We start from the raw sequence: 12,599 nt of genomic DNA on the forward strand, positions 1-12,599 counted from the left end.
CTCATAACCAGTTACAGCAGAAACCCCTCTAGTTTCTACTCGGTTTAAAATGCTGTATTTAGGAAGATTGTTCTTAACAAAGATAGAGCTTTTGAGACAATAAATATAATGATATTTGAAAAAAACACTAAAAAAATTTCCACAACAAATCACCATCTCATAGTAAAAATTCATATAGTTAAACATAATGGAAGTCTACTTCAGTCATTCCTAATTTGAGTTTGCTGCCTTACCAGTATTTTTCATGCAGCAGGAATCAGTATCAGCTCCTTACATCTAGATGTCAGCATTAGCAACCACTTTTTTTTTCCCTATGGTAAGCTTTTGTAGCTTTAAAGCTAGTAACAGACATATGGAGCAGCCTTAGAAACTCTAAATATATGATTTCATATATTCAAAAATTCATTGACTCTTTGTCTAATATGAATAGAAATATCATGTACAGAGACTGACAGCATGTCAGAACACTCCTAAGATAAGCTCTATTTCAATGTGTTAATGCACAGTGAGATGTTTCATCTTATATAACATTTACATGAACAGCTGATGAGATTCAGAAAAACACTGCAAGGAACTTTGTGTGTATAAAGAGCTTACCTTGAAAACCATTGTTTTGACTTAGCACTGACAGCACCTTACCTGCATTCTTAGTTATGTTTTCATACTTACATATAAAATGAATATTTTCTTGTCAATAAGTTAACTATTGAAATAATTCTGGTTTTGGTGAACAAGGATTTGGCCTTATTTGCACAAACAGTTGTTTAACTGATAATAGTGATGCTACTGAGCACATATAAGCTAAAAAGATAAACTGGTTTTTGCAGAATCAAGGCAGGTTGAAGGGTTCTGTCAGTTAACTATAATATCAGAAGACTACATTCTGCTACAAATTTAGTGCTTGTGCAGTGGTCTGACTGAAAATGAAGCACAGGGCTGAGTCTTTCAGTGGTGACCATTTTCTGCATATAGCACAGCATGCAATGAAAACTAAAAATTTACTACCATCAGTAATGAGAACAGGAACACATGAATTCTACTGCCTCTAACCCTTGCTAAGAACTCAGGATATGAAAAATATTTATCTTGTATTACTGTGAAATAGCCTTGCGACTTGAAACATTGCTACTTTTGGGTCAGTAGCAAACAACACATTTCAAAATTTTAAGACATTTAATAATGAATTACAGTCTCTGTTGCCTACAACGTACTGCAAAAAACCAGACTTTTAAAAAAGCTGTGGTGTTTTTTTTTGCTGACATAACTAAGATTGGAACCTATAGGATTGAATAATTCTAGAAGCTCTTTTCAGACCTTAAATACAAACAAAGCTTTCGCCTCCTATGTACCGAAGAGCAGGCAGGAATTAGCAGTACATTGGCTGCTCTCAGAATACAGTGTACAAGCAACAAAAAAATCTCCCTAATAATTCTGGAATAATACTGGGCACCTAAGTTATAAACAACTGAAAACTAAAATCACAATATTTACATTGTGGGAGACAGTAACTGTGTGCAATGGCTCTTCTCTTACTGTGTACTCTTCTGTGTGAATACTATCTACAATACTTGGTGACTCCAAGTTTATGCTGTCTTTAACTTGTGTGTATAAAATTAGAGGTAATTATTTGAAAAATTGCTATAGCAGTTTTATTATTAGAGCCTCATGGTTTGCAGCAAGCCAACTTGCATCAAATCAAAAAGCCAGCCTACCACAAAAAGTACCATGCTGGGAATGAAGACTCAAATGCACAATAACCTGAAGTCAGGGAAGCAGACAGGAATAGAAGCACAACAAGTGGGCTTTTTTCTTTGAGATTTCCACAGGCTTTTTAGTCAATTCTGCTAGAAATCATAAAAAAATGAAGATAATTTAAAGTAAGTGACTGCTTACCTGTAGTACCAAGAAAAAGCAGGACTATGATCCAGTATGTCCAGAAGAGGATAAGCACAAAGAATGTCCAAAATGGCTGGAAGACTAACAGCGGCAGGTGAATGAAGACCTTGCCAGCCACGTGGAACAGGGCAATGGTGAGAGCTACTCTTTTGCGCATAATTAACATGATCAAGAACAAGATAACCTAGAGGGGGAAGTTTCCAAATCACATTTTAGAGTACTTAAACAGTATCAAGATAATCTTTTGCACAGCTAGGATATTCAAACACACTAAATTAACACACACTCTATCTATAAAATGACAAGATCAAAATGTAAAACCTCTATCAGCTTCTTCTGGTGATAAATTATTTTCCAAATTATACTTCTGGGGAATTCCATTCTCATAATTCTGTATTTGGAATCATCACCAGCCTTAAGCTGATGAGATGAGACCAAGTTCTATCCTCAATTACATTTTATAAAGCAGTGAAATCAGTCAGTTTTAGCCTTTAATACCTTTAAGAAAGGTAATTTAAAATTTACATCTGACCCTGGCATGGTGGCCTTATTGGATACACATATATATGTGCAAATAACATAGGGAGTAAGAATCTAGGAGAGGGAACGGAGAGGAACTTTTGGATTAGGATGTGAAGCAACAAGAACAGAAGAGGGAGTCTACAATTCCTGTGAAGCTAGTCAAACATTGTCAGTTTCTGGTAGTAAATTCAGTGACTCTGAAATTAACAGCAAGGCCCAAATAAGATAATTTGGTTCAAATGATGTCAGTATTTCAGTTCAAAATTATTTAAGAATAATTTCTTTCAGAAGTAGGCTAAGGACTTTTAAATACACTGAAATGACTAAGCACCTCTGAACTCAGAACCTAAGAAAAATCTCTGGATTGGCAGTCCAATATCGTACCTATTCTTGGAAGTCCCTGTGGACATTTTACAGTAGATGAAAGTAGCTGCAGGCTTAGAAAGTCTCTCCTGACTCAAAATCAGATAATAGTTCCTAGAAAGTCTCCCCTGATTCTTAATCAGGTGTTAGAGAACAATTCCTAAAAGTTAAAAAAATAACATAATGAAAGAAAATCACTTCAACAGAAATTATGGCAGAAATAAACTGTTCCAAAATGTGTGCAATTCAACACTTTCACCTGAATAAAAAATGGAGACCAACAGGAGGACAAGAACAAAAAATAATACAATAATTAGCAAAGCATACCGTGAAGACTGTAGCTGCAATGGCATAGATCAAGAGAGCCTGAAGATTGTCTTTGGCTATTTGGGTCTCAAGAGCACCGGCAGATATTCGTTGTTTAGCATAGAGCCACCACAGAACTCCTGTACCACCTATGTTTTAGTGAGAAAGCAAAAAGGATAAATAAATGAATCTGCTGTGTGATACATACTACCTAGTCCCAGAGGAATAAAACAGTTCTTTCCTTTTAAGTCTAGTCTGGTACTGAATACTCAAGAGCACTGATGCTCAACCCAAGAGGAACTTGAGAGGAGGGAGAAGTACTCCTCTGTTGTCCTCTTCTCAAGTGAATATACTCTTTTCACAGTCTCACCATACAATGACCACTTCAGAGACTTGCAAACTCTGTGTTGTAGGGTAAACTGCATTGAAGGACTACTTCATGGAAAGCCCTAACAGCACAGCTCCCACTAGACAGGTAATAAAAGAACAAAAGGAAGAATAAAGAGTTCTGTGGTAGGCTGTATGTATGAATTTATGGGTGTGTACAATAATGCAGGGAATAAGAATTTAGGAGGGGAAACAGAGATGGACCTTTGGATTAGGATGTGAAATAACAACAAAACAAGGAGTCTACCGTTCCTGGGAACACTAATCAAAACAACAAGCATCAGCCTGATGCTGGAAACAGCACCTTAATGATATGTAGCTAAATTTGCTTCAGACAATATCTTGGACACCAGAAAAAAACATTAGTAAAAGGCACAGTAGGCAAATACAATGTGAGGTTCTATCTCCTCACCCCTGTTACATTAATCCTAGCCTTATGGCCAGAAAAACATTCTCCTATTCTAGCTGCCCTTCCAAGGTAGAACTTTTCTTAATCACAGATCTCCAGCCCCTCAGGGAGATAACCTCTCCTCTCTGCTACATTTCTTTTCTCTTTTAATTGTCTTATCTGTTCTGCTGGTATCTCTGAATCAAATACATAAGCTAAGTAGGGAGGTTGGACCACATGAGCCTCTGTGGTCCCCTCCAATCTTACCCTTTCTGTGATTCTGTGATTGCATGGTTTTGCTGAACATACTCTGTTCAGGTGTAAAATGAAGAATGCTCTTTTGACACCTCCTAAACAAACAGTCAAGACAGAATAAGCAGTATGTGTCATAAAAGACAGGGTTTTATTCATCCATTATTATAATGGATGAAATTTTTTAGAACATAATAATAGATGCCAGTAAGATAAGTTATTCTACTATTTCACTCAACAAGGTTGCTCAGCTTCTAAAGAGAATATAAATGAAAAAAAAAATCCGTATTTTTCCTTTTCCCTGGTATAGATTGTGAGGCCATTAATCAGAAAACCAGAGTGATCCTGAAAAAATATAGTCTGCTGATTTTTTCCATCCATTGCAGTCATGAATTGCAAGAATTAAATCACTAGAGCTTCCTAATGTGATTATTCTATTTTTTTCTTTCCGTGCAGTCATCTGCCCAGACATTTTGGCTCAGCTACTTGGTAATAAGTGTAGAATAATTTTGTTTTATGAATTTAAAAGCTAATGTGATAAAATAAGGCTATTTTCACACAAGCTGCATCATTTTGGAAGAGACAACCTTTGGTCATTTCCAAGATAGCAGGCCTGGTGGCATTTCACATACGATCTAGGTCATACAGAAATACAAGGATTTAATTAGAATTTCTAGACAAGAACCTTTACTTCCTCTCTTCAAGAACAGGTCTTAAAAAGCTACTCAAAGAACTTAAGGGCTGATGAACATGTGTGAGTTGTAAATATATTCAGCTGCGTAAGCAATAGTTGCCCTTAGATTTCTTCATGCGCCAGCCGCAGTGTGGGAGTACACACACACTCAGGCTTAGCTACCTTGCTGACCTGTTTGGAAGGCAGATTAAGAAGTAGGCAACATTTAGGGTTGTGCTACAAGTGCTGCGAGGAATCTCCTGCACTGACACCTGTGGGCTCTAGTGAGCTAGGCTGATATGAGCACTGACTGCCAAGCAGGCTGTGCAAATATTCAAGGAGCAATATACTCTCTGAGAGAGATCTGCAATTACTAAGGTGGCATTTTTGATGTGCACCTTGAAAAGAATTTAAAAAAAAAAGGTTGAAGGGAAATGCATGATCCAAGATGTGTGTGGGATGTAGCTGGGCTGAGGACATGCAACACAAGAATTACAACTGGGCACTAAAACGGGAGAACAACAAAACTTACCAAGTGATCCCAGAATGACAAGAATTGTTAAAATCCAGACAAGTACTCTTGAAATGTACCTTATTATAACCATCAAAATCATGGACAACACTGCAAAAGAAGACAAATAAAATAAGCAGACTAATTACTTCAAGTAGATATAGCCTTCCTAATTTTCCCACTGTACTAAGATAACTGCCTTCCAATAGAATTTTTACAGATAGATTTCTTTTTTGAGGCTTACAAACTCACTGAATAGATAGTTAAGAAAATTAGGCATCTCTACGATTTCTGCTTTGATAATGTTGATTAAAACAAGGAAAGCATAAATATATTTACACAATACATCAAACACAAGACCTAATGCATGCATACAGACAGAGATGTACTTAGACAATGACCAAACAGACAGCAAGACATGGCAGTACTTTTGAGTCTGGTAACATGATCCCACCTCCTGAGGACCAGAGCAGAGTCTGTCCTCAAATACACATGTCAAAAACCAGTGCAGTTAATATGGTATCTATGTATTCCAAAATGTCATGCCAGTCATAAGTAAAAAACTACTATACAGCAGCTAAGGCTAAGTGAGTGGTGTGTACAAATACATACTCGTATTTTAACATATACACATTTGTGTTCAGCAGTTACGTGTAAACCACTGGAACCTGGCTTTTTGAATCACAGTCTAACCCACTGTTTTAAAACAAATAATTTATGTTAAACTATGAAATTATGAAAACTCTTTTTACAATTAACTATATGTACATTCTGTACTAACTTCTGACTGTAACTGAACAGTAGCACTGTGAATCAGCCACTAGCTTTCAGATTTCAAACAGTTTTCTACCATTATTACCAAATACTGAAGCTGTCAAGCTGTAAAAAAAAAAAACAGTTTCAAGCTACGGTTGAAAAAAATACACAGTCCTTTGTGTGTGTGTAGAGGGGGTTCATGGTGTCTAGCATCCTCTTCTTTTTCCTTTCTTTTTCCCTTCCTTCTCCCTTGTCCTTTTTTTAAAACCACAAAAGCAAACTGAAAACAAAGGACCCCTATATCTGATACAGCTTTGCAGTGTTTCTTTCTAAATAATACACTGCTTATATGCATAGCTAATATCATGATCCTCCCATTTTAGGATTTCAGATTTTATACTTTGTATGAGTAAAATAGACTAACTAGGAAAGCAGTTTATGTCAGTGGGCAACGTTCCACCTCAAACAAGATGTTGTTGTTAAAACAGCTCTTCAGTGCAGTGCAAAGTGTCACTTAATAGGCTAAAAGCATCTTACATCTATAGAAACAATTCAGCGCCTCTGTACTGTTGGGAATTTCCAGCTCTTCAGAAAAGGCTGAGATTTTGAAAGACCTGAAGCTTTTAATTTTGAAGGAAGGGGAAGATGGAGGTAACATACAGTGGAACAAATGGGCACCTAATTTTCTTGTTTTCATTCTTTAAAGTTCTCATATTTTTGTGCAAGTATGTAAAATGAAACAAATTAAATCCCCTACATCCAACCAGAATGTGCTACTTTAGATTTCTCAGCCTGTCCTTTTTATTTGGAAAGGGTTTATTTGGACTTGAGTTGGTAGAAGATGACTACTAGAAATGGGAAAATAAAAAAAATGAAGAAAAAACTGATGCTCTCTTAACTATATCGAAACTAACATTGGCTAATTGACAGCCATTCATCCTCTAGCTCATAATCAGTGTAAGAGAAACAAAACCAGGAATGCATATGTATATTACTTATGAATAAGTTACCCAGGTCTCAAATAAAATTTTAAAAAAGCATTCTGAATAATTTTCTAAGGGATTATTGCTATTATACAGGTTTTTACTCATTTTGTGGTTAGAGTGTGTTAACAACCTCCTAATGGAGTATACTAAGAAATAGCTAGTAATGAGAAAAACAATTACCTAGTGATAACAAGCAAAGTCCCATTATAATCTCTTTGCTGGTCATAACTCCACTAATCAGCCTGTGTAAGACACTACTGTCACTGACAAAGGTGATCAGGGCCTCTGCAAACTTGGCATAGCAGGAAATGTTCACAGGAGCACAGCGATGGAAGAATGGAATAGGTGCACTGGTGACACAAGAAAAAAAAATCAGAAAAAAAAATTACTCCTACTTAATATAAATGCCACATCAACACACAAATGAAAGGTGAATAGATGCAATCATTCTATCCTTATAACATCATAACCAGAAACCATGTGTTGAATGCACAAGTGCTGCTGAAATGAGTATGATCATAATGAAAAGTGATGCAGTTCTTACAAATAACCCTGTGAGGCAGGAGTGTACATTCCAATAGGATATTATTACCCTCCCACCCTTAAATGACAAGGCACAGAAAGTATACATTCCTATTTCCACTTACATGTCTTTCTTTCAAGTGTCAGGTGGTGAACCAGCAGCTGAAACAATGCCTTTCACTCATTATAGAATGGAATACTGGTCCATATTTGCAGCAAAAGAAATTGCAGAATAACAATACTCTTCTTGAGAGTATATATTTTGTAAAGGACATCAGCATTCACAACTGCTGCCAAGCAAAACGAATGTATTTATTCCTAGTCTTTCCCCATACTAAGCTTGTTCTTGTATTGAATATTACAATCACAGTGTTTATATTAATTAACTTTGTTAAAACGATGCAAAACATCAAGCCTCTATTGCATGATGCAAAACAGGATGCCTCTATTGCTTTGACCATTTTGGAAAGGCCCTCACAAAAATAAATTGAGACTAATATTCTGCATTAATCTTTGCAGAATGCTGTGAAAAACCTGGTATCAAGAGAAAGATACAAGACAGCAAAAACTTTCCTTTGAAAGTGGGTAATTTTTATTTTTTTTTTTTTCCATTTAGTCGCAGTCTACGTTGGTCATAAACTATGTCAGATCTCAAAGTGGCCTATTACATCATTTGATCAATTCCCAATTACATTTCAGACATGAATTACATGTTCCTTCCTGTAACTGGATCCAATTAAAAAAAAAAAGTCTTTTCTATTGTTTCACCTGCCCAATCTTCCTTTCTTGAAAGATTTCAGGGGACTATGCCAGCAATAAACATAATCTTCAGCAGTTTCCCCATTTCAGCAATGACCTATAAATCAACCATTTTCTGTCCTCAATAAATATTTTTAAGGCCATGTCTTTCTAAAATTCTAACCACCACTTTAAACACGTAGTGAATAAACCAGCTGCCTTAGGCACATATTTCCCATCCACTGTTTTTCTGAGGAAAAAGGATGACATGCTGAAAACCATTAAAGTGTAACTATTCTGTAAAGAAATTGGGAGAAATTATGATCACCTGCCATTTCTAGGTAATTAATTAGTAGATTCTAGGTTTTTGTTTCAAGTCACGAATGATTGCAAATTTTATTGTTTAGGATTACTGTGCTGAGTAGGTAAATGCATTTGGAGATGCTCATATTGATGGTCTACTTTGGGGTAGGAATGAATACAGCAGTTAGGCACAACAAAGTAATTGTGCATTAGTCACAGCTGTTAAAAAACAGGCCCATTATGATGGCTGCCCTACTTAAAAGGCAGCCCATGTATCCTCTTAGCTTCTTAAAACATAACCTATTTTAGAATATGGCTGTTCATTATATGCTGTATTACTGAAAAAGACTGACATTTGAGAGGTTTATTTAATTGTTAACTGTTACAACTTTACAGAAAGCCTAGAGCATTTGTAAATTGTCACTACCAGCAACAAAGCCCAAATTTTGAGGTGAGAGAGGTAAAAGAATGTTATTCCTGCATGCATATACAAAAATATTCACTTTGAAAAGGGAACTAATGGGATTAAAGTATTCTTCCAAAATACATCCCAATGAAAAAAACCATGCTTTTTGCATCAGAGTTTATATTAGTCATCTAATATTCCTTAACCTAAAGCAATTTCACTACCTATTTTAAGTTACCTATTTTCATGTGCAGTAATTAATTGCTAAGTTTGTTTTAATTAATAAAGAATAAATAGGTTAGTGGTTTCTACAAGCTTTCTTGAGTAAATGGGATTCCTGAGAATCCACTTTCGAGATCTGCTTCTGCTCCAGTGGTTCTGTCTAAATGAGTAGGTGAGGTCAAGTGTCCCAATAAAAAACACAATAATAGATCTATTCTCTATGACCTGTGCTATTTTATATGAACTCTTGATTATATCTTGGTATATTACCTACTGAAAAGGAATTACAAATTTCTAAGAATAGCAACATGATGCTTAATCATAAACAAGAACGAATAAAATTGAAGCCAGTAGATTATGGTCTCAGAAGCTGTACTTTTAAAGCATTATTCAAATGAAGTTAGGAGATCTATCTGATTACTCAAGTATTAGATTTCAAAGACTTTTTCCCCCTCACTACTACCCCTATGTATGTACAGGGGTAGTACAGCTACCTGTGCAAGGGGAGGAGGAGTCCAACTGGAATAACACTGCTAGCTGCTCTTTATAACTTCTACAGGGCAGTCCCTTGGCACAGCTCAGCACAGCTGATTTATAGATAAATGCTGCAGGGGACTGGACAGGTTTTCCTCCAGGGTCCTCTACACATGCAGTCATGTTTACAGAGCCTGATCTAGGTGCGGTTTGGAAGAAACACATATTGCTAACTGCACTGCTAGACTCTACTGCTCTGTCAAAGTTGGACATAATATCTTGAAGACGGATAATGAGACTCCATTGACAGCCTCAGCTGAAGGCTGTGAAGAAGCCTGGTCATCAAACAGAAAACATCAAGCGACAATCTTCACACCATATGCTACCTCCATCCTACGGAACTAATGGGAATCAGGGGGTTCATAACCCTTGACAGATTGCACTGGTTTCAGCTGGGGCAGGGTTAATTTCCTTCACAGTGGCTGGTGTGGAGTTTGTTTTGGATTTGTGTTGAACACAGGGCTGATAATGGAGAGATGTTTTTGTAATTGCTGAGCAGGGCTTACACAGAGCCAAGGCCTTTTCTGCTTTTTGCACTGCCATGCTGGCAAGGATATTGGGGGTGCATGGGAGGTTGGGAGGAGACAAAGCAAGGACAACTGACCCAAACTGACCAAAGGGATATTCCTAATATGGCATCATGTGCTGGATATAAAAAGGGGGAAAGAAGAGGAAGAAGGGCACGTTTGAAGTGACAGTATTTGTCTTCCCAAATAACTGTTGCATGTGATGGGGCCCTGGTCTCCTGGGGATGGTTGAACACCTGCCTGCCCATGGGAAGTGATGAATTAATTCCTTGTTTTGCTTTGCTTGTGTGTGCAGCTTTCCTTCCCCTATAAACCATCTATATATGAACCCACAAGCTTTTTACCTTCTACCCTTCCAGTTCTCTCCCAGACCTGCTGGTGGGGAGGTGAGCAAGTGGCTGTGGGGGCCTGGGTTGATGGATGGGGTTAAACCATGACACAGATCAAATGTGACTGTTAGGTAAGTTCTTCCTGAATGCCTCAGTCTACAACATGTTGGGTTTTCATTTGGTTGTCTCAACAGAATTACATTTCTCCTTCAAATTACACTTACTCAAATAAATTAACTATAAAAACCTGAAAACCACTAGTTTATAGATATAATGTTGGTCTTTTTTACCTTAGGGCATTAAGTTCAGACTTTTCTATCTCAAAAATGGTCAAACATATAATGTATTTTAGTAATACCATATCAAAAAGGGAAAATACTTCACCTACACAATAGTTTATTTAAAATGACATGAGGAATTTTATGAGGAATTTACATAACATCATTAGAACTCTGATACATTGTTCTATCCTTCTGTTTTCTCACTAAGCTATATTCAGTGAGACTGAATGAAGTGAGAACACACTATGAGAAGTCAATATAATTCTGGCAAAAATTAGGATTAACAAGCCTTTTCAGTAGGCAAGCTGGCATACTGAAGTTTTAATTTGTTTTTGTATTACTGCAGTAACAGCTGCCTAGCTGCACGGAATATTAATCTATATTGGGAAAATTTTTAAAAAAGCTAACATTTCAGCTACCACTAATTGTCACTATAATACTAAAAAAAAAGATTCAGTGGAGAAGCTACCACATATACAAGAAAGACTTAAAATCAGAGTTTGTAGAACAGACACAAATATAACATTTACAAAAAATGTAACAGAAAACTATGCATAAGAAAAGACTCTGCAGTTATCACTCACTACTGAGTATATTTGAGAAGCTAAATTTTGAGAAAACACAACACGGTTCTTCTTGAGTTAGTGCAATTACTGACAGAAGACTGCGTACAATAGCTAACAGATCACTTATTTTCTCAGCAATGCTCATCTCCACAGGTCCAAGCAGCACAGCTAGAAGAGTTTATGAAGCTATGAACTTTCCAATCCTATTTCACAAACAGCAGTGTAATGTAACACTTAAAAAATAAACCTCAAAATGATCTGTTAATAAAATACAGCCCTCTTTTTGGTATTGAACTATCCTTATACTAGTCATTTGCAGACTGAAAGATTAAAAAGTGAAGCAATTTGCATCTATCTGACTGGCTGAGGTAAGGTACAAGAAGTGAATGCTGCAGAGAGCTGTGCATCCCTACGTAATTTTTCCACCCAAAGATTAAAAATGTTCCATGATTGTCTCAGATCTGCATTGCTGATGGGCAGCTGGCTATAGATAGGGTGAAAGGCAGTAAAACAGCTGATGCTTAGAACAGTGTCAGTCACATGAGACAAGAGAATTTGAAGATATCAGCTCAATAGTTTCCGCAACAAACACAGATAATTTGGGTTTTTCTTTGACTGTTTTTCAATTACCTTTTAAAAAATAGAATTTTAGAAATATACACAATAATACACTAAAACACCTATCTTGTAAGAGTGAACATGTGTTGGTAATTTCTAAAAAACTGTCATAATCGAAACAAATCTCTGCTTCCTCCACCCCAAATCAGACAACATGATCATATTACCTCTCTGGAACAGGATATTTAGGACATAATTTGGCAGCCCTTGGGTCTGTTGTATATTCTGATGGCTGTAGTTCGTAGCTACACAGAGTGGATCCTGTTGAAAAGTAAAAAAAAATATTGGTATAGAAAACAAATAAAAAACAAACACTAATATTCTTTGCAAAGAGCATTAAAACTGATACAGGTGCTAATTCTGCATCTCCTCATCTCCTCATGTCATTATCACAAAGCTTTACTACAGTCCTTCCTGTAATGTGGTAAATCAAGTCCAACACAGTTGTCAGTAGAATACAATGACGCTCTCCATCTAGCTTTAGGTTTTCCAAAGTTTGAGTATTTGAGTGGA

At 36.5% G+C, this 12,599-nt stretch overlaps 1 protein-coding gene across 2 annotated transcripts in view; it reads right to left on the minus strand.

Annotated features, from left to right (window-relative positions):
* Positions 1-12,599, minus strand: part of SLC44A1 (solute carrier family 44 member 1) — a 71,205-nt gene that overhangs the window by 18,836 nt on the left and 39,770 nt on the right. For both annotated transcript variants that reach the window (XM_041401132.1, XM_041401131.1), the window contains exons 5-9: positions 12,254-12,347; positions 7,221-7,390; positions 5,320-5,409; positions 3,109-3,236; positions 1,894-2,080 (exon numbers count right to left, since the gene is read on the minus strand). In XM_041401132.1, the coding sequence (XP_041257066.1) occupies positions 1,894-2,080; positions 3,109-3,236; positions 5,320-5,409; positions 7,221-7,390; positions 12,254-12,347 (669 nt within the window). The remainder of the gene's footprint in view (positions 1-1,893; positions 2,081-3,108; positions 3,237-5,319; positions 5,410-7,220; positions 7,391-12,253; positions 12,348-12,599) is intronic.

The sequence above is a fragment of the Onychostruthus taczanowskii genome, unplaced genomic scaffold (assembly GCF_017590055.1).
Source record: "Onychostruthus taczanowskii isolate IOZ18803 unplaced genomic scaffold, ASM1759005v1 scaffold186, whole genome shotgun sequence".
NCBI classification, from domain to species: Eukaryota; Metazoa; Chordata; class Aves; order Passeriformes; family Passeridae; genus Onychostruthus; species Onychostruthus taczanowskii.